This window comes from Oryctolagus cuniculus, chromosome 1, assembly GCF_964237555.1.
Source record: "Oryctolagus cuniculus chromosome 1, mOryCun1.1, whole genome shotgun sequence".
Lineage (NCBI taxonomy): Eukaryota > Metazoa > Chordata > Mammalia > Lagomorpha > Leporidae > Oryctolagus > Oryctolagus cuniculus.
Window position 1 is genome coordinate 60,260,288 of NC_091432.1, and position 21,682 is coordinate 60,281,969.

Genomic DNA, 21,682 nt, shown 5'->3' on the forward strand with positions numbered 1-21,682 from the left:
TTATGTATTGACCAGTTAACAAAAAACCTGGGCTTAGGTGTTGGTCCATGTCCTACTTGTCCCTTCTATGTGCCCACAATCCAGAGACTCTGGGTACCAACTGCTGTTTCTCTGGCTTTTCTGGCCAGCAAGAGGGGGCATCACTCACCACAGCCTTTCCCCAGGTGACAGCCACAGATGCAGACAGTGGCCCATTTGGCCTCCTCTCCTATTCCTTGGGTGCTGGACTTGGAGCCTCTGGGTCTCCCCCATTCCGCATTGATGCCCGCAGTGGTGATGTGTGCACGATCCGGACCCTTGACCGTGACCAGGGACCCTCGACCTTTGACTTCACAGTGACTGCTGTGGATGGGGTGAGTAGGCAGAGCACGGGCAGCTTGGGATGTCAGAGTGGGATCCTTGCCAAACTAGGCCCACCTGACCTATGGCTGCATGTCTTACCAGGGAGGCCTCAAGTCCATGGTGTATGTGAAGGTGTTTGTATCAGACGAGAATGACAATCCACCTCACTTCTATCCACGAGAGTATGCTGTCAGTCTGAGTGCCCAGAGTACACCAGGCACAGCTGTGATGAGGGTCCGTGCTCATGACCCTGACCAGGGCCCCCATGGGAGACTCTCCTACCACATCCTGGCTGGCAATAGTCCCCAACTCTTTGCCTTGGATGAACAAACAGGTGAGATTCCTTCCAATTCCAGGGCCTGCCCCCAAAGCCCCATTCCCCACTGTACCCCCTCCATCTCCCATTACCCTTCCATCCCTGTTCAGTTTCCTTCTATATCTCTGTTCCTATCCCTTCTCCCAGGGCTGTTGACCGTAGCCTGGCCCTTGACCAGACGGGCTAATTCTGTGGTGCAGCTGGAAGTCGGAGCTCAGGACGGAGGTGGCCTGCAGGCAGAACCCAGTGCCCGAGTCAACATCAGCATTGTGCCTGGAACCCCCACACCACCCATATTTGAACAACTACAGTATGTTTTTTCTGTGCCAGAAGATGTGGCACCTGGCACCAGCGTGGGCATAATCCAGGCACACAACCCACCAGGTATCATTTAGCATCATACCAAGTTGGTGCCACACTCAGATATCCCAGTATAACCCTCCAGTACCATCTCAAGGTACCCTAGAGTATCATCGCAGATAGCCCCAATACCAGCTCTGGTACCAACAACCAGTACCTCCTTAGGCACGGTGCAGACACATAAATATCACCCTAATGCCAACCAACATTTCTGCCAACATCTGCTCTTAATACTTTGAAGGGCACAGATGTGGGCACTGCTGAGCCCTTTTCGAGATCACAGTCGGGGCCCTGACTCAACAGTACCCACAACACCTCCTTCCTGACCCTTCTCTTCTTCTCCCTAGGTCGCCTGGGGCCTGTGACCCTTGCCCTATCAGGCGGGGATCCCCGGGGACTCTTCTCCCTAGATGCAACCTCAGGGCTATTGCAAACATCTCGCCCTCTGGACCGAGAGCTGCTAGGACCAGTGCTGGAGCTGGAGGTGCGAGCCGGCAGTGGAGTGCCCCCAGCTTTTGCTGTAGCTCGGGTGCGTGTGCTGCTGGACGATGTGAATGACAACTCCCCTGCCTTCCCTGCACCTGAAGACACGGTATTGCTGCCACCAAACACTGCTCCTGGGACTCCTATCTATACACTCCGGGCTCTGGACCCTGACTCAGGTGTTAACAGTCGAGTCACCTTTACCCTGCTTGCTGGAGGTGGTGGGGCCTTCACTGTGGACCCCATCACTGGCCATGTTCGGCTCATGGGACCTCTTGGATCCCCAGGAGGGCCGGCCCATGAATTGGAACTGGAGGCCCGGGATGGGGGCTCCCCACCACGTACCAGCCACTTCCGACTACGGGTGGTGGTACAGGACCAAGGGACCCGTGGGCTGGCTCCCCGATTTGACAGCCCCACCTATCGTGTCGACCTGCCCTGGGGCACCACACCTGGAACTCAAGTCTTACAAGTGCAGGCCCAGGCACCAGATGGGGGCCCTGTCACCTATCATCTTGCAGGAGATGGGGCAAGTAGCCCCTTCGGTCTAGAGCCACAAAGCGGGTGGCTGTGGGTGCGTGCAGCGCTGGACCGTGAGGCTCAGGAGTTGTACACACTGAAGGTAATAGCAGTGTCTGGGTCCAAAGCTGAATTGGGCCAGCAGACAGGCACAGCCACTGTAAAGGTCAGCATCCTCAACCAGAATGACCATAGTCCCCGCTTGTCTGAGGAGCCCACCTTCCTGGCTGTGGCTGAGAACCAGCCCCCTGGGACTAGTGTGGGCCGAATCCTTGCCACTGACAGAGACTTGGGACCCAATGGACGTCTGACGTACAGCTTGCGACAGCTGTCAGAAGACAGCAAGGCCTTCCGTATCCAGCCCCAGACAGGTGAGCAGAGGGACTGAAATTCTGAAACTCCACAGCCTCATCCCTAGACTAGTGAACATCTGAACAGGACTCCCATCTCCCAGCCCACATCCCAGCTGTGAAAACCATTACCTGGCCGGGGATTCAGCTGTGGCATTCACACCCATACTCCCCAAACTCCAGCTTCTTAGCCACAAGCCTTAGGCTGCGCATCCCTAAATACCCGATATGTGATCCTCATCTTGCCCTCCCAGGAGAGGTGACCACACTGCAAACCCTGGACCGCGAGCAGCAGAGCAGCTACCAGCTCCTGGTGCAGGTGCAGGATGGAGGGAGCCCACCCCGCAGTACCACAGGCACCGTGCACATTGCAGTGCTCGACCTCAATGACAACAGCCCCACCTTCCTGCAGGCTTCAGGGGCTGCTGGCGGGGGCCTCCCTATACAGGTATGTGAAGTGGCAGGACCCTGCCCTGAGGAAGTATGAGAGGGAGTGGGGAATCTCCCCATAGAGCTGTAGGTGTAGGTAAGAGTGAAAAAAAAAGTGGGGATGTCTCTATCAGCACACAGGGGAGGGGAACTCTGACTTGAGTTGTCTCAAGAACAGTAAGGAAAGACAACTTAGGTGAGTTATGTCCCCACAGATACCAGACCGCGTGCCTCCAGGAACACTGGTGACGACTCTGCAAGCCAAAGATCCCGATGAGGGGGAGAATGGGACGATCCTATATACACTCACTGGTATGGAGTGGAGGGCAGGGGGATGGAGGATGGGGTACCCTCATGACCTACTCAGCTCTGAGCCCCAAGCCCTTATGCTTCCGCTACCTGTGCCCAGGTCCCGGCTCGGAGCTCTTCTCTCTACACCCTCACTCCGGGGAACTGCTCACTGCAGCATCCCTGATCCGAGCAGAGCGGCCCCACTATGTGCTGACCCTGAGTGCTCATGACCAAGGCAGCCCCCCTCGAAGTGCCACCCTCCAGCTGCTGGTGCAGGTATGGCTGCCCTTCCTACCGTCCGCCCACCTCCCCTTGGCTGTTGGCTGCGGAGCCCCCCCCCCCCCATCAGCTCTCTGTCCACCGAGTCAGCCAAGAACCCCTTTTGCATGGCTCCTCCTGTTTACCTCCTCCCTCCCTGGTTCACAATAGGTACTTCCCTCTGCCCGCTTGGCCGAGCCGCCTCCGGATCTCGCCGAGCCAGACCCTGGGGCACCAGTGCCTGTCGTGCTAACAGTGACGGCAGCTGAGGGGCTGAAGCCAGGCTCCCTGTTGGGCTCGGTGGCGCCGCCGGAGCCCGCGGGTGTGGGCGCACTCACCTACACGCTGGTGGGCGGCGCCGACCCCGAGGGCACCTTCGCTCTGGACGCGGTGTCTGGGCGCCTCTACCTGGCTCGACCTCTGGATTTCGAAGCCGGCCCGGCGTGGCGCACGCTCACAGTGCGTGCCGAGGGACCTGGCGGCGCGGGCGCGCGGCTGCTGCGCGTGCAGGTGCGCGTGCAGGACGAGAACGAGCACGCGCCCACCTTCGCGCGCGACCCCCTGGCATTGGCGTTACCGGAGAACCCCGAGCCTGGGGCGGCGCTGTATACTTTCCGCGCCTCGGACGCCGACGGCCCGGGCCCCAACAGCGACGTGCGCTACCGCCTGCTGCGCCAGGAGCCAGCTGCGCCCCCACTCCGCCTGGACGCGCGCACCGGGGCGCTCAGCGCTCCGCGGGGCCTAGACCGGGAGACCACACCCGCGCTGCTGCTACTGGTGGAAGCCACCGACCGGCCCGCCAACGCCACCCGGCGTCGCGCAGCGCGCGTTTCCGCGCGGGTCTTTGTCACAGATGAAAATGACAACGCTCCGGTTTTCACCTCGCCATCACGCGTGCGTCTCCCGGAGGATCAGCGACCTGGGCCTGCGGCGCTGCACGTGGTGGCCCGGGACCCGGACTTGGGCGAGGCAGCACGGGTATCCTATCGTTTGGCAGCTGGCGGGGACAGCCACTTTCGACTACACCCGAACACTGGTGAGTCGGGCTGGGAAGAGGGCGAGCGGGAGCGTGGATGATGTGGAGGGCGTGTGGACGCTTCCACCCACTTGCCTTACCGCTGCTCGTTTAGGAGCGCTGTCGGTGGTGCGGCCTCTGGACCGCGAGCAGCGAGCTGAGCACGTCCTGACCGTGGTGGCCTCGGACCACGGCTCCCCACCGCGCTCCGCCACGCAGCTCCTGACCATCAGTGTCGCCGACGTCAACGACGAGGCGCCCGCTTTCCCGCAGCAGGAATACACCGTCCTCCTGAGGGAGAACAGCCCCCCTGGCACATCTCTTCTCACTCTGAGGGCCACCGACCCCGACCTAGGTCGGTCCTGGGGTATGAATTGTGAGAGGGTGAACCGAGGCAAGAAAGCGTGTGTTTCTGATCGCTCTCTGTGTTGCCCCTTCTCAGGGGCCAATGGGCAAGTCACTTACGGAGGAGTTTCGTGTGAAAGCTTCTCTCTGGACCCAGACACTGGAGTTCTCACGACTCTTCGGGCTTTAGATAGGGAGGAGCAAGAGGAGATCAGCCTGACAGGTACGTGATGACAGGATGTGGCAAACATCAGTGTCACATACACAGAATCTTCCTCTCCCCCCAAAGTGTTACCTTCTAGAAGCTTCCCCCTCTTACAGCACAGCGGGGTACTTCTGAGAAGTCTAGAGTTTGGCAGGGTGCAAAGTGAACTGGATTCTGCAATGCAGAATGTCACAACTGTGACCTTTAGGCCTCTCTGAGATTATACTGCCACCATGTGACAGAGGAGCGTGTTGATATTGAGTACCAGAGAGATCACGTGACTTTCTCAAGCTAGCAAAGCTTGGAAGTGGCAGGGCTGGTACTTGAGCCCCAGTTTTTTGACACCTCATTTAGTACTTTTGCTGTCACATCACCGCTATTCCAGGATACATCTTGCATGCACCAAGCATGGGAGGTGGGAAGGAAAAGAGTATCTTCTGACACGATGTTATGACACGTGTTTGGTTATATGTGCACATGCATGGGAGGTATGGAGAGATGTGTGCACCTAGCAAATAGGTTTGAATACTATGCAGTGTGGGCTTCTCGATGGGTTTGGAACAGGCCATACCTCCTTGATTTTGCTTCCCCACAGTGTATGCCCGGGACATGGGCTCTCCGCCCCTGTTAACTCATGTCACAGTACGAGTGACTGTGGAGGATGAGAATGACCATGCACCAACCTTTGGGAATTCCCATCTCTCCCTGGAGGTCCCTGAGGGCCAGGACCCCCAGACCCTTACCGTGCTCCGGGCCTCTGACCCAGATGTGGGAGCCAACGGACAGCTGCAGTATCGAATCCTGGGTGAGAACCATCCCCACGCCCACTAACCCAGCATCCACTTGCCTGGTTCTTGGCACCTTGATGGCCACTGTCAGTTCTAATCAGTGTTTCAGGGTCTCCTTCCCCTCTTTCTGTATCTTTCATTTTTCCTTTCATGCATATGTCAGAGTATCTGGGTATGTCTCTATCTAGCTCTCCACTTCTCTCTATGTCTGTTTTTATTTTCCTATCTTTTTTCTGTTTCATTTGTCTCTCCCTGTAAAGCTGTCATTCTCAAACTTTGGCCTCAGAAACCCTTAACACTCTTTAATTTTTGAGAACACTTAAGAATTATTGTGTGATGTATCAATATTTACTGTATTCGATTCTAACACTGAGAAAATTTTACAGTATCATTGCAAAAGAAGCCAAAGAAGTTTACTGCAAGGTGTGCTTCTGCACAGACACAAGGGAAATGTTAGAATTTCTTGGACAATAATGCAGTTACAGAGATTACAACAAGTGCAACTGAAGGTGGCCAACACACACTGAATCTGAAAACACACATATTCATGCTCTGAACTTTTTACCTAGAATATTCCAGCAAACACAGTACAAAAACACACATTATATTAATCAAGTGATAATGACATTGCACGTCATGTAACATCTGCAAACTACATTTTTGAGTTAACGAGAATGAAAGAGGCATATAATAGCTTAGTGCTGTGAAGCTCGTCTTGATCTCACATGTGTGAAAGAGTCTCGAGGCGGCGGGAGTTTTGCTCAGCAGTGAAGACACCGAGTGAGACACCTACATCCCATATTGGAATGTCTGGGTTCGAGTTCTGCCTCTGTTTCTGATCCAGCCCAGCTTCCTGTGAATGGACAGCCTGGGAGGCAGCAGTGATGACTCAAATTCTTGGGTTGCTGCCACCCATGTGGGAGACTAGATTGGTTTCCTGGCTACTGGCTTTGGCCTTACCTGGTCCCAGCTGTTGTGGGAATTTGAGAACCAGCAGATAGAAGATCTGTCTGTCTGTCTCTCTGGCTTTCTCTCTTTGTGTCCCCCACCCCCATTCTGCTTTTCAAATAAATGGAAACAAAAATATTTTTTAAAAGAATCTCAGGGAAGTTCTAAGGGTTCCCAGCTATACTCTTGAGTATAAACAGTTGCTTTTTCTTGTCCCATCCATGTTTCTCTGTGTTTTTCTTTGTCTACTTCTCTGTTTCTTGGCTTCTCTCCCAGAGTCTCTTCTTTCTTCCCCTTGCCCATCTCTTTCTGCTGTTGCCCATCGGTCACTGCCGGCCTCGTGTGCTGACCCACGTCTGTTTATGTGTATGTCCTTTTCTGCAGATGGAGACCCTGCAGGAGCCTTTGTCCTAGATCCTGCCTCTGGGGAGTTTGGCACCATGAGGCCACTGGATCGGGAGGTAGAGCCAGCATTCCAGCTGCGGATAGAGGCCCGGGATGGAGGCCAGCCAGCTCTTAGTGCCACTCTACTTGTGACAGTGACAGTGCTGGATGCCAATGATCACGCCCCAGCCTTTCCTGTGCCTGCGTACTCTGTGGAGGTGCCCGAGGATGCACCTGCAGGAACCCTGCTGCTGCAGCTACAGGCTCATGACCCTGATTCTGGGGCCAATGGCCGTGTGACCTACTACCTGGGTGCAGGTACAGCAGGAGTCTTCCTGCTAGAGCCCAGCTCTGGGGAACTGCGCACTGTGACAACCCTGGACAGAGAACAGTGTCCCAGCTATGCCTTTTCTGTGACCGCAGTGGATGGTGCAGCAGCTGGGCCTTTGAGTACCACAGTGCCTGTCACTATCACAGTGCGTGATGTCAATGACCATGCACCCACCTTTCCCACCAGCCCTCTGCGCCTGCGCCTGCCCCGCCCAGGCCCCAGCCTCAGTACACCAACCTTGGCTCTGGCCACACTACGAGCAGAAGATCGTGATGCGGGTGCCAACGCCTCCATTCTATACCGACTGGCAGGCACACCACCTCCTGGCACCACTGTGGACTCATACACTGGTGAAATTCGTGTGGCCCGCTCCCCTGTAGCCCTGGGCCCTCGGGATCGTGTTCTCTTCATTGTGGCCACTGACCTTGGCCGTCCAGCTCGCTCTGCCACCGGTGTGGTCATTGTTGGACTGCAGGGAGAATCTGAGCGTGGGCCCCGCTTCCCCCGGACTAGTAGCGAGGCTACGCTCCGTGAGAATGCACCTCCAGGTGGGTCCCCACCATGTCTCTCAGGTTGTATCCCTGGGTGGCTAGGGTAACTCACTGTGACTGTCCTCCAAACTCCCCCAGCTAATGCTCATTGTCCAACCAATGCCATTGTGTCTTCAGGGACTCCTGTTGCCTCCCCCAAGGCTGTCCATGCAGGGGGCTCAAATGGACCCATCACCTACAGCATTCTCAGTGGGAATGAGAAGGGGACATTCTCTATCCAGCCTAGTACAGGTAAGGGATGGGAGCAAGGATTCTGAGTGGACAGGCTTCTGGGGAAGCAAGAGCTTTGGGTCAGAGGAGGCTTTGGCGGGGAGGGGCTGCCTTTGATTGAGGGACCTCAGTGAGGGAGGTTCCAGGGTGAGCCAAGGGGCTGTCACTGATGCAGTCTGTTTCCCCTTAGGAGCCATCACAGTTCGCTCAGCGGAGGGGCTGGACTTTGAGGCCAGTCCGCGGCTGCGGCTGGTGCTGCAGGCAGAGAGTGGAGGAGCCTTTGCCTTCTCTGTGCTGACCCTGACCCTGCAAGATGCCAATGACAATGCTCCCCGTTTCTTGCGGCCTCACTACGTGGCTTTCTTGCCTGAGTCCCGGCCCTTAGAAGGGCCTCTGCTGCAGGTGTGGCGTGTGATGGGAAAAGGGGAGGCAGGGGCTGGTTGGACTCATCTGTGGCCAGGCTAGTGTCAGCAGCTTCCTACATTCACCAGGTGGAGGCAGATGACCTGGACCAAGGCTCTGGAGGACAGATATCCTACAGTCTGGCTGCATCCCAGCCAGCACGAGGATTATTCCAGGTAGACCCAGCCACAGGCACTATCACTACCACAGCCATCCTGGACCGTGAGATCTGGGCTGAAACACGGTGAGGCACAACCCCATCCTAGGTCTTTCCAGTGTCAAGCCTGATTTTGCATCACCCTCAGTCCCTAGGCCACACCCTGAATTCCCCAACCCCAAGCTCTGTCCAAGGTTTCTCCTTACCTCCAGACCCACCCCCTGATTAACCTCTGTGTCCAGGCTGGTGCTGATGGCCACAGACAGAGGAAGCCCAGCCCTGGTGGGCTCAGCTACCCTGACAGTGATGGTCATCGACACCAATGACAACCGCCCCACCATCCCCCAGCCCTGGGAGCTCCGGGTGTCAGAAGGTGAGGACTGGGTAAATGAGAGGTCTAAAGGGCGGCAGAGGCCCTCTTCCCGACCCTGGAGCTCCAGGGGTGCCTGGAACCATGCCAGACAGCCTTGTCCCGTGTATTCCAGATGCACTGTTGGGCTCTGAGATTGCACAAGTAACCGGGAATGATGTGGACTCGGGGCCGGTGCTGTGGTATGTGCTGAGCCCATCTGGGCCCCAGGATCCATTCAGTGTTGGCCGCTATGGAGGCCGCATCTCCCTCATGGGCCCCTTGGACTTTGAGCAGCGTGACAGCTACCACCTGCAGCTGCTGGCACATGATGGCCCTCATGAGGGCCATGCTAACCTCACGGTGCTTGTGGAGGATGTCAATGACAATACCCCTGCCTTCTCACAGAGCCTCTACCAGGTACCCACAGCCCGGGATGTCCCCGTTTTTGGGCCCAGGGTTGTTCCTGCTGGGGGAGAGTGACAGACTAGAAGCAGGGTGGGTTGGATGTTGCAGTTCATCCAGGGATGAAAGGGTCCCAGCCCAGACCAGCCTGTGAGGTATGTCTGGGTTCTGGATCCAGAACGCCCAGAAAGGGGGAAGGGGATGGTGGGCATTACTCTTTCAAATACTAGGGAGTCTGGGTTTAAAGTGGGATTGGATGCCAAGCAGAGCTCTTAGGAGCGGCTTCAGAGCAGAGGGTGAGTGGGCAGCTGGGAAGCCTGGCCATGAACAATTTTCCTTTTGCCTCAGGTGACTCTGCTTGAACACACCCCCCCAGGCAGTGCCATTCTTTCTGTCTCTGCCACCGACCGGGACTCAGGTGCCAATGGTCTCATCTCCTACCACCTGGCTTCCCCTGCTGAGGGCTTCAGTGTTGACCCCAACAATGGTATGTCTTCCCAGGAACTGACCCCTCATCTTGGACCATGTTGGGCCATATTCTGACCTCATTCCTAGAACATTTGAGCCAAAGTCTTGACTCCTAGATCTCTGAGCCAGGGAGGATATCTTCTCTCTTTATTTTAAGCCATTTGCTAACTACACATCTAGAAGCTGAGCTTTAGATCCTTGGGTTATCGCATAGTCGCTCAGCACACAGCCCTCCATTCCCCAGAGTCTGACTTCCAGAGCCATTTCCTAGACCCTAAGGGCCACTCTTCTCTTGACTCACTCTTCAGCCACTGCTGAATGTGTTTCTTTCCCTTCCCATCTCATCTCAGGAACCTTATTCACCACAGTGGGAGCAGTGGCCCTGGGCTATGAGGGACCAGGAGTGGTGGATGTAGTGCTGGAAGCACGAGATCATGGGGCTCCAGGTCGGGCAGCACGAGCCACGGTGCACGTGCAGCTACAGGACCAGAATGACCACTCCCCAAGCTTCACGTTGCCACACTACCGTGTGGCTGTGACTGAGGATCTGCCTCCTGGTTCCACCCTCCTCACGCTGGAGGCTACAGATGCTGACGGAAGCCGTACCCATGCTGCTGTGGACTATAGCATCATCAGTGGCAACCGAGGCCAAGTCTTCCAGCTGGAACCCCGCCTGGCTGAGGCTGGGGAGGGTGTTGGACCAGGCTCCCGGGTACTGGGCTGCCTGGTGCTACTTGAGCCTCTAGACTTTGAAAGCCTAACACAGTACAATCTAACTGTGGCTGCAGCTGACCGGGGCCAGCCACCTCGCAGCTCAGCTGTGCCAGTCACTGTCACTATACTAGATGTCAATGACAACCCACCTGTCTTTACGCAAGCATCCTATCGTGTGGCAGTACCTGAGGACACTCCTGTTGGAGCTGAGCTGCTGCATGTGGAGGCCTCCGATGCTGACCCTGGCCCACATGGCCTCGTGCGGTTCACCCTCAGCTCAGGAGACCCTATGGGGCTCTTTGAGCTGGATGAGAGCTCGGGCACCTTGCGACTGGCCCACCCGCTGGACTGTGAGACACAGGCTCGACATCAGCTTGTGGTTCAGGCTACTGACCCTGCCGGGGCACACTTTGCTTTGGCACCAGTGACAGTCGAAGTCCAGGATGTGAATGACCATGGACCAGCCTTCCCACTAAATTTGCTGAGCACCAGCCTGGCTGAGAACCAGCCTGCAGGCACTCTTGTGACCACTCTGCATGCAATTGATGGGGATGCTGGGGCATTTGGCAAGCTCCACTACAGCTTGTTGGAGGCTGGGCCGGGGCCTGACGGCCGAGAGGCATTTGCACTAAACAGCTCAACAGGGGAGTTGCGGGCACGAATGCCCTTTGACTACGAGCACACAGGAAGCTTCCGGCTGTTGGTGGGTGCTGCCGATGCTGGGAATCTCTCCGCCTCTGTCACTGTGTCCGTGCTGGTGACTGGAGAGGATGAGTATGACCCCGTATTCCTGGCTCCAGCTTTCCACTTCCAAGTGCCAGAAGGCGCCCGGCGTGGCCACAGCCTGGGTCATGTTCAGGCCACAGATGAGGATGGGGGTGCCGATGGTCTGGTGCTATATTCTCTTGCCACCTCTTCCCCTTATTTTGGTATCAATCAGACTACAGGTGCCCTGTACCTGCGAGTGGACAGCCGGGCACCAGGCAGTGGAACAGCCACCTCTGGGAGTGGAGGCCGGACGCGGCGTGAGGCACCACGGGAGCTGAGACTGGAGGTGGTAGCGCGGGGGCCCCTACCTGGATCCCGGAGCGCCACCGTGCCTGTGACTGTGGATATCACCCATACTGCATTAGGTCTGGCACCTGACCTCAACCTACTCTTGGTGGGGGCTGTGGCAGCCTCCCTGGGAGTTGTGGTGGTACTTGCACTGGCCGCTCTGGTCCTAGGGCTTGTTAGGGCCCGCAGCCGCAAGGCTGAGGCAGCCCCTGGCCCCATGTCACAGGCAGCACCCCTAGCCAGTGGCTCCCTTCAGAAGCTGGGCCGGGAGCCACCCAGTCCACCGCCCTCAGAGCATCTGTATCACCAGACTCTCCCCAGCTATGGTGGGCCAGGAGCTGGAGGACCCTATCCCCGAGGGGGCTCCCTGGACCCTTCACACTCAAGCGGCAGAGGCTCAGCAGAGGCTGCAGAGGATGATGAGATCCGCATGATCAATGAGTTCCCCCGTGTGGCCAGTGTGGCCTCCTCCCTGGCTGCCCGTGGCCCTGACTCAGGCATCCAACAGGATGCAGATGGACTGAGTGACACATCCTGCGAACCACCAGCTCCAGACACCTGGTATAAGGGTCGAAAGGCAGGGCTGCTGCTGCCAGGTGCGGGAGCCACTCTGTACCGCGAGGAGGGCCCCCCAGCCACTGCCACGGCCTTCCTGGGGGGCTGTGGCCTAAGCCCTGCACCCACCGGGGACTATGGCTTTCCAGCAGATGGCAAGCCATGTGTGGCAGGTGCACTGACGGCCATTGTGGCTGGTGAGGAGGAGCTCCGTGGCAGCTATAACTGGGACTACCTGCTGAGCTGGTGCCCTCAGTTCCAGCCACTGGCCAGTGTCTTCACAGAGATTGCTCGACTCAAGGATGAAGCTCGACCGTGCCCCCCTGCTCCCCGTATTGACCCACCACCCCTCATCACTGCCGTGGCACACCCTGGAGCCAAGTCTGTGCCCCCCAAGCCAGCGAGCACGGCTGCAACCCGGGCCATCTTCCCACCAGCCTCTCACCGTTCCCCCATCAGCCATGAAGGCTCCCTGTCCTCAGCTGCCATGTCCCCCAGCTTCTCACCTTCACTATCTCCTCTGGCTGCTCGCTCACCTGTCGTCTCACCATTTGGAGTGGCCCAGGGCCCCTCAGCCTCAGCACTCAGCGCAGAGTCCGGCCTGGAGCCACCCGATGACACAGAGCTGCACATCTAGCTGCGGCCCAGGCTGGGCCCCGACCTGGGATGCACACTGTGTCCCCAACGCAGGCCCCACTCTGAGCCTGCCCTGAGCAGCCTCGAACCATGACTGGCCATGGGGAGGCCACCACCAGGCCCTGGCTCTCCATCCCAAACTCCTCCAGTGGGGGCAGGTCCCACATTTCACCCCAGCCCCCTCAGAGCAATAGGACCAGAGGCCCTGTTTGTCACTGACCTGTGGCCAGGTCCAATGTGGGGAGAAATACGAAGGAGGTGGTGGCCTTGGGTTCTCAGTGAGGGCTTTCTGCCCTGTGCCAGCACCCTGAGATGGAGCTGAGACTTTATTTATTGGGGGGTAGGGGGTTGGGGGTGGTCCCTCCAACCTGTTGGGGCCCAGCTCCTTTGGGTTCCTCTGACACCCCTGCCCCTGCCCAGAACAAGTGCCAATTCTCACTCTGGAGCCTTAATAAACTGCAGTTTGTATCCAGCCTCCGGCTCTGTTCTGTGGGGATGACTGAAAGACACCTGGATCCGTGTTGTGGACACCTCAAGGGGCACAGGGGTGGTGCACCTGGGGACATCAGGATTCCTGCCTGAGGCCGACAATCATATCTCTCTGCCGTCTTTTTTTTTTTTTTTTTTTTTTTTTTTTGCCTCTTGATTGAGCAAGAAATCATTCTGGGGCTCGGCTGTAGCAGTAACCTGGAAAGGGACTGGGTTGGGTGGGGAGGGATCCTAAGGATGTCAACCTGAGGATCTTCAAAGAGGTGATGCTGGATACAAGAGCAGTCCAGTGGTTTATTTGTTTTTCTTGGACCACTAAATAGCCACATTGTAATAAGAAATCGCATTTGTGGAGTCTTTGCCATGTCAGGCACTTTGCTGGGCAGTTCGCTTGCATTATCTCAGTGTAAATTTTCTTTGCAAGTCCATGATGCAGATCACTTATATAATCGCCGTCAAATATATGAGGAAACTTGGGCTCTGAGAGTTTTCTTTCCCGATACGCAGCTAGGAAGAAGTCAGGTTTGTGGGCCTCCAGAGCTTGTGATTCTCTAGGGCAGCCTGTGGGAAGTACTGGGCTTACCAAGTGCTTGGCCGGCAGGGGAGGGAGAATCCGAGTGGCAGCCCCGCCCTTTCCAGCATTCAGGACAGCCCCTGTGAGGGAGGAGCCAGCACTGTCAGTAGTTACTAGGCAGCCTGGAAGTGCCGGTGGAACAGAGAGCTCATGTGATCCATCACATGACAGCAGACCTGCAGAAAGGCGGAATGGGACTCCGAGGCTGGTGAGAAATGACGGGAGGGTTGGGGAAAAGGGAGCACGCTGGAGGGAGTACATGCTGGAGGTGGGAACGCAGTGACGATCCAGCTCCCGCTGAAACCCACCCGCTCCTCCCTGCAGCCTCCTAGGGCTCCTTGCCCTCTTCGTCGCTGGCAAATGCAGTTACAGCCCAGAACCTGACCAGCGGTGGACGTGAGTTAACTTAGTACCGATCGCCTCCCCTGTTCTGCAGTGCCCTGTTCTGCACCCACTGTTTTGGTTCTAGCCTCCCTCGTCCCGGTACCGTAGGCTCAGCCCCAGGTTTCCAAGCTCAGTCCCCTGTGGTTGCTCTCCTGTGGTCCATAGCCACTTCTGAGATCCTACCCATGATCTCAACTGCTAATCTGGAACTTTCCATGATCCATATTTTCCATTCCCACCCTAACTAAGTCCATGTCCGTAACTCCTGACCCTGCAGGCTGCCCCCAGGCTGGGTGTCCCTGGGACGTGTGGATCCCGAGGAAGAACTCAGTCTCACCTTTGCCCTGAGACAGCAGAACGTGAAGAGGCTCTCGGAGCTGGTGCAGGCTGTGTCGGATCCTGGCTCTCCTCGATACGGTGCCTGTTGGGACTGGGGGCAGGAAGTGGGATGAACTGGAGGGACACAGGACTGGATTGAGCATGGGCTGGTGCAGATCATGTCAGGATCATGCTCTCTCAGTACCTGTCATGGGGGAGTATAGGGAAGATGAACAGCAGTGGCTGTTATTGAAGAGTTTCTGAATGAGTACAGTGGAACTTAACTTTCCAAAATTAACTCACATTATTTCCCCAAAACTTTCCACTGTGTTTCTCAGTCTAGAAACCAAAAAGTGGATGTGGTTAAAAGCATAGGCTGTATGACCAGAACTGGGTTCACATTCTGAACTCTACTGCTACCCAGTTACCAGAAAATGGGGAAATAGCACCCAGTGCATGCAGGTTCTCATCCACTCAAGTTCTTCCCCTCACCTCCAATCCCTTCTCATGACCTCCTCTGTTCAGACGATAGGTGCCACATCCACCTCAATCAATTTTGTATTAGTCCACTCTGGCCATCCCTCAGTGCCACCAACTCAGTGTTTTCTCTCTCCCGGACTATTGCCCAGCTCCCTCACTGGCCTGCATTCTCCTTCCTTCCAGCCCACTTCCCTCTACTTCCCACCGAGCTCCACAGCACTCTCTACAAGGGTCATACTGGATTGTGCCCTTCCCTTGGTTAAAGTCCTTCATGGCAGGGGCAGCATGTGTGAGGGAGAAGGGTGGAGGCAGAGGAGAGGGGCAGTTTCAAATCACCCAAGAGGCGAGAACTAGTTTGTATGGCTCTAGGTAGGAAAAAGTGATTCATCATCACGTTGAGCTTAAAATCAACAAATATGGTGATTTGAGATAAACAAGATATTATACTATAATTGATTCCAAAAAATTCAAAAAATTTTACTGGAGGCAAAACTAAAATGGAAGGTTTATGTTTGTTAAACTTTTATTTTCACAACCCCCCCGCCTCCCCTCCTGCTGCACCCCCCGCCCATGATCATGGCAATGCAGGCTGGAGTGCAGCATTTGCAACCTACTGGCCTTAGGATAAATCCATATTCTTGGTCATGGTATTTCAAGTCTCTCCAGCATTTTTTCTCCTGTCCGCCATATGCAACAGCACCTGCAAAGCCTTTCTTTATCCTGCTCCAGGCTCCCTAGGAAGTCCTGATGTCTCCTGTTTGGGGTCAAAGACAGCAACTTAGGAAAGCAAAGAATAAAGGCAAGATACTCTTCTGAATCTCCGCAGGAAAATACTTGACCCTAGAGGATGTGGCTGAGCTGGTACGGCCATCAGCACTAACCCTCCACACAGTCCACAAGTGGCTATTGGCAGCTGGAGCCCAGAAATGCGATTCAGTAACCACACAGGATTTTCTGACTTGCTGGCTGAGCGTTCGGTGAGAGGAAATGATTGTCCATGCAGAACACCAGTCATCCCGTGAGAGAGACGGAGACTAATTGTCCCAGTGGGAGGGATTTGGGAGCTTGCTGGGAGTTCGTGGGTGGTGCCTAATACAAGGGACGATGACGACTGACTGCAGCGATGCCTCCCCTGCTCTATTTTGTGTTTTCTGGCTTCTGTTCCTTGATCTCTGACGTCCAGACAGGCAGAGCTGCTGCTTTCTGGGGCTGAGTTTCATCGCTATGTGGGAGGACCCGCAGAGACCCATGTTGTAAGATCCCCACATCCCTACCGTCTCCCTCAGGCCTTGGCCCCTCATGTGGACTTTGGTAAGCCCAACAGGGTTGGTGGGGCTTAGGGCTTGGGGCTGGAGAAGTTTAGATTCTACTGGGGTTATGGGATGGCATCAGAGGTAAAGTGGGTGTTGAAGCCTGTAAGACCTCCTTTTCAAGCCTGATCCCTCCTCCACAGTGGCAGGACTGCACCGCTTTCCCCCCACATCATCCCTGAGGCAACGCCCTGAGCCACAGGTGGCTGGGACTGTTGGCCTGCACCTGGGAGTGACCCCCTCTGTGATCCGTGAGCGATACAACTTGACTGCACAAGATGTGGGCTCTGGCACCACCAACAACAGCCAGGCCTGTGCCCAGGTGAGCCAAGCAAAAAGCCTCAGGATCCTGACAACTTCCCCAAAGTGCCCACAGTGTCTTCCCACCTGAGTTTACCCTCGTCATCTGTGTTGTGACTCCCTCCATAGTTTCTGGAGCAGTACTTCCATGATTCTGACCTGGCTGAGTTCATGCGCCTCTTTGGGAGCAACTTTGCACACCAGGCGTCTGTAGCCCGAGTGGTTGGAAAACAGGGCCGAGGCCGAGCCGGGATTGAGGCCAGCCTAGATGTGCAGTACCTGATGAGTGCTGGCGCCAACATCTCCACCTGGGTCTACAGTAGCCCTGGTACTGCCAAGGGGACCAGCTGGTGGGGAAGTGCGTGGGAGGGTGGCTATTGATCCCTGCTCCATCAAGGGGAATACCATGAGCTGGAGAGAGTGTGACAGTCCCTCAATGACTACCCTTGTACCCACCCCTCAAAACAAAACCATCCAGGCCGACATGAGGCACAGGAACCCTTCCTGCAGTGGCTCCTGTTGCTCAGTAATGAGTCAGCCCTGCCACAAGTGCATACCGTGAGCTACGGAGATGACGAGGACTCCCTCAGCAGTGCCTACATCCAGCGGGTCAACGTTGAGTTCATGAAGGCTGCTGCTCGGGGTCTCACACTGCTTTTTGCCTCAGGTGACCTTCTACCCTAAGTACAGACTTCCCTCTGCCCCACCTACCCTCACTAAGAGCTTTGACCTCATAGTGATCCATGTTCCTTGTCTCTGACTTTTCATCTAAACTCAGACTCTCAACAGAGACCACTGAACTGACCTCTAAATTCTGACCTCCTGCAATAATAACTGACACTTGAATTTCCCTTCTAACATCTGAACTCACTTACCAACCTCTGACCAGCTAATATGAGTGCTAAACTTGCTCTCGGTCCCAGGTGACAGTGGGGCTGGCTGTTGGTCCGTCTCTGGAAGACACCAGTTCCGTCCTAGCTTCCCTGCTTCCAGGTAAGCACCCCGCCCCACCCATTACCTGTCACCACAGACCTTTCACCAGGGATTTCATGATCTGGAACCACAGGTTTGACCCCACCAGGTGCTCCTGTATCTTGGCCATCAGCTTGACTTGTCCTGTTTTCTGAATTCCCCGTTCTTCTTCACTAATAATCCAACTTTCCACAGTCAGTCCTTAGATATTATTTCCAGGGCTTTTTTCTATCTTGGTTTGTAAACTGTATTATGAAGTGGAAAACTCTAATACTTATAGAGCTCAGATATGGAAATGAATGAAGTTGGGAAGTGGTAGAGAGGGTAATGAATGAAAACAAAGATACTCCCCCTGATGATGACCTGTTACACACACTTGCTTTTGGGTGCACAAGTGTATATAACACTTCCCCAGACAATACCCAATCTTCTGATATGTGAAGCATTTCCATTGCTTGGTACCTCCTTCTAAAAGAGCTCCTTATAACCCACTAAGGAATCATTACTCTAGCTCTCAAAATGTGGGGCTAGAGAGGTAGACCTTTCTCAAAGGGACTTGGATCCTAGGCCCCAAGTCTCCTGGGTGGGACACAGCTCCCAGTGTTCCTCTTCCTCAGTCACCATACATTTTGGTAAAAGATTTGGTGAGTATTGTATAGACCGAAGTGTGTATAATCAGCTCAGGCCATGCCTTGAGGGCTGAAAACCTCTCATGCAACACAATGCATTTGCTTTCCTGAGTGTCTAGTGTCTCCAGGAAGATCCAGGCTGTACTCATCCCTCCTCATACATCTTGGTCCTCCTCTTGGAGGTCCTCTTGGGTCCCCTTCAATACGAATGCTGTCTTCTGCCCTCAGCCCCTATGTCACCACAGTGGGAGGCACATCTTTCCAGAATCCTTTCCGCGTCACAAATGAGATTGTTGACTATATCAGTGGCGGTGGCTTCAGCAATGTGTTTCCACGGCCTTCATACCAGGTACAAGCATGTTTGTGTGGATGGGTGGGGGAGGGAAGTGCCTCAGTTCAGCAGACTGCTGAGCAAGTCACAGGTCGGTGCTCATTCAGCAATGCCTTTCAGGAAGAAGCCGTAACCCAGTTCCTGAACTCGAGCCCCCACCTGCCACCACAGAGTTACTTCAATTCCAGTGGCCGTGCCTACCCAGATGTAGCTGCACTTTCTGATGGCTACTGGGTGGTCAGCAACAGAGTGCCCATTCCGTGGGTGTCTGGAACTTCGGTGAGAATCAGCCTAGCTCCGAACGCTCACTCAGGGACTACCCCCACGTCCTAAACAAAACTTTGCAGCCAGAACTCCTGACTTCTCAGAGACCTCTGATCCTTTCACATACCACCCCCCAACCTTCAAAGTCCACCCACTCTGAACCCCTGACCTGTACTTGTACCTTCTCCTCTTCAGGCCTCTACTCCAGTGTTTGGGGGACTGCTATCCTTGATAAATGAGCACAGACTCCTCAGCGGTCGTCCTCCTCTTGGCTTTCTCAACCCAAGGCTCTACCAGCAGCATGGGGCAGGACTCTTTGATGTAAGTGTGAAAGAGAGGGTGTGGATGTTTTCATACGAGTATGGGGAGTGCTAAAATGAACTTGGGGGGAATTCTGATAGGGTAAGATAGCCTCTGGGATGTGAACACAGGATGATAAGATAGAGTTTGTTAGTACTGCTATCAGCAAGCCCAGATCTGATGCTCACCTCTTTCCTAGGTAACCCATGGCTGCCATGAGTCCTGTCTGAATGAAGAGGTGGAGGGTCAGGGTTTCTGCTCTGGCCCTGGCTGGGATCCTGTGACAGGCTGGGGAACACCCAACTTCCCAGCTCTACTGAAGGCATTGCTCAACCCTTGACCCTTTCCTGTCCCGAGAGCTGTCCTCTCTCCTGCCCTACAGCTAGTGGCTCCATCCCTTATTCTGCCCTGTTGGAAGTTCTGTTGAACCCTCAGTTGTTGAGTGCTTCAGCTTATCTCCCTAACCCTGAAATGCTGTGAGCTTTACTTGACTCCCAACCCTACCCTTATCTGTCATACTCAGGTGTCTCTACTCTTGCCTCAAGTTCTCAACAGGATGCTATAACCAGTGTTTTTGTGGCTGCCTCCTCTCTTCCTCTCTTTAACCAGGCCTTTCCGAAGGGTTCTCTACATTGACTGTGTATGCTATTTTACTTCTTCACTTGTCCCAATTCATGGCATGGGACCTCTGCTCTCCCCTTTTACTCTTTCCTCCCCTGATAAGAAACAGTGGCCTCCCTGCTACTTCATCCAGTACACACTTGCCAATCTTTGCTTTATACCTTTCCATCATAGCTGCCCATTCTCCTTTCTACCCTAGCATCCTGGGCTTAACTTATTGTCTGATTATCCCTCTCTTCCTCCATGGAATTCTCTTTTTCTGCTTTCTCATAGAATATTAGAGTTGTTCATTGCTCCTTTCTTAATCATTTGCTTTTCTTACTCATTGTCCCATGGAACAAATCAATGGCATCTACAGCAATCACTATCTCACTAAATCAGACTTTCTATACAGTTGTGATGGATACCTCAAATACAAGATGTGTGATACTCAATACTTATCTCACTCCATCTCAACCCCAAAATATTCGACCTATTATTTGTCTTTGGTAAACAACATTATGTCTCTTCCAACCAAGCCTGAAATCTGTGCCATCCTTGACTCCTCTATTTCCTTCACCTATCACCATATTCAATCAACATCCCTACAGATTTTGCCTCTTAAAAAAAAAAGTGTTTATCAATTTACAATGCATTCCAACTATATTTAAATATATTTAGAACTTACCCATTCTCTCTTTTCCCAGTGCTACCATATTAGCTTTGAACCATATTCTCTCTCTTCTGAATATGCAGGAGGCCCTTGCAAAAATAGTGTCCATGCTTCCTACCCAGCCTTAATACATTTTCCAAAGTAAAATGTAAACCTCCTCAGGCCATTTACTTGATTAAAATCCTTCAAAATTACTGGATAAAGTTCAGGCTTGGTTCACAAACCTTTTCTGCTATTTGCTCCTGAGTAACAAAATCATTTTTCCTTCCCTTAAGGAACTCGCCCTAGTTGAAGCCACCCCTGATAGAAATGCCTGGTTAATTTCCAGGATTCTTTACAGACTCAGCTCTAAAGTCATCTCATTGAAGGTTTAGATTCCCAGAAGCTAACTGATTTTTGTGTAGCATAAAAATCCTAGATTTTTGTAACCAAACCTGAGTGAACCTTGGTTGCAATACAAATGAGAACCTTGAGCAAAAGAGTTTATCGCCTTGAGCCCATTTCCTCATTACCTGTCTTTCATAACAATCAGGGAATAATTCAGTGGAATAATGCCGACGGAGCGCTTGGCACCTGGAAGTAGGCAGCAATTGTTCCCTTCCTCCATTGCACTGCACGCACTGCCTACCTCTAGCATCGTTAACGCCCATATGGTATTGAAATTGCCAGTTTACCTCCTTTTCCAAGACCACTGGTGCCTACAGAACTAGAATTTTGTCCTACTTAACTTTGTATTCCCAGTCAAGAGTGGCTCAAGAGTTGGCAAATACGAATTAAATAAATGTTTGCGGAATGGGAAACCTCATGCTTTCGCTTGATGTGATTTTGTTTCCTTAGGCTGAAATACTCTCCTCTCCATCTACAGCATCACTGAATGCGGCACTCTCCCTTGCAGGCAGTTGGCTTGGGAGGGGGCTTTCCAACGCCACTCTGAACCTTTAAAAGGTTGAATAAGGAAACCAGGAAAATGCGGACTGGCAGACTAGGGGTGCCGGGCCGATGAGCCCCAAATCAAGGTCTTGGAACGTCCGATTGAATGAGGAGTCCTCGACCCGTAATTAGAGCCCGGGACCCACAAGTGCGGAGTCGACTGGGAGCACCGCGGGGTGGAGGGTGGAATGGCGACCGCGTAGTTCTCCCGGATTGGTCTCCGCCCCCTTGCCTCCTCGCCTAACCCGCCGTGAGGCAAAG

General features: G+C 54.3%; 2 protein-coding genes across 2 annotated transcripts in view; both read left to right on the forward strand.

The window, feature by feature from the left end:
- Positions 1-13,339, forward strand: part of DCHS1 (dachsous cadherin-related 1) — a 35,371-nt gene extending 22,032 nt beyond the window's left edge. The window contains exons 3-21 of the mRNA XM_051851319.2: positions 165-353; positions 445-676; positions 806-1,042; positions 1,366-2,391; positions 2,625-2,818; positions 3,015-3,111; positions 3,209-3,366; positions 3,520-4,384; positions 4,479-4,718; positions 4,806-4,931; positions 5,509-5,718; positions 7,034-7,912; positions 8,033-8,146; positions 8,316-8,527; positions 8,617-8,771; positions 8,927-9,057; positions 9,170-9,453; positions 9,787-9,925; positions 10,257-13,339. Of these exons, the coding sequence (XP_051707279.1) occupies positions 165-353; positions 445-676; positions 806-1,042; positions 1,366-2,391; positions 2,625-2,818; positions 3,015-3,111; positions 3,209-3,366; positions 3,520-4,384; positions 4,479-4,718; positions 4,806-4,931; positions 5,509-5,718; positions 7,034-7,912; positions 8,033-8,146; positions 8,316-8,527; positions 8,617-8,771; positions 8,927-9,057; positions 9,170-9,453; positions 9,787-9,925; positions 10,257-12,868 (8,100 nt within the window). The 3' untranslated portion in view covers positions 12,869-13,339. The remainder of the gene's footprint in view (positions 1-164; positions 354-444; positions 677-805; positions 1,043-1,365; positions 2,392-2,624; positions 2,819-3,014; positions 3,112-3,208; positions 3,367-3,519; positions 4,385-4,478; positions 4,719-4,805; positions 4,932-5,508; positions 5,719-7,033; positions 7,913-8,032; positions 8,147-8,315; positions 8,528-8,616; positions 8,772-8,926; positions 9,058-9,169; positions 9,454-9,786; positions 9,926-10,256) is intronic.
- A 687-nt stretch (positions 13,340-14,026) lies between these two features.
- Positions 14,027-21,296, forward strand: TPP1 (tripeptidyl peptidase 1). Its single transcript, XM_070074294.1, has 13 exons — positions 14,027-14,138; positions 14,255-14,326; positions 14,592-14,731; positions 15,939-16,089; positions 16,296-16,423; positions 16,566-16,744; positions 16,852-17,050; positions 17,201-17,389; positions 17,646-17,715; positions 18,552-18,672; positions 18,775-18,933; positions 19,114-19,239; positions 19,418-21,296. The coding sequence occupies exons 1-13, from the start codon at positions 14,095-14,097 to the stop codon at positions 19,556-19,558; spliced, it is 1,719 nt and encodes a 572-aa protein (XP_069930395.1). The 5' UTR covers positions 14,027-14,094; the 3' UTR covers positions 19,559-21,296.
- Positions 21,297-21,682: the final 386 nt, after the last annotated feature.

Coding starts and splice junctions, on each gene's coding strand:
- TPP1 (XM_070074294.1), top strand. CDS start 14,095: ATGACAGCAGACCTGCAGAAAGGCGGAATGGGACTCCGAGGCTG. Junction 14,327..14,591: donor GAACCTGACCAGCGGTGGAC/GTGAGTTAACTT, acceptor CTGACCCTGCAG/GCTGCCCCCAGGCTGGGTGT. Junction 17,390..17,645: donor CACACTGCTTTTTGCCTCAG/GTGACCTTCTAC, acceptor TCTCGGTCCCAG/GTGACAGTGGGGCTGGCTGT.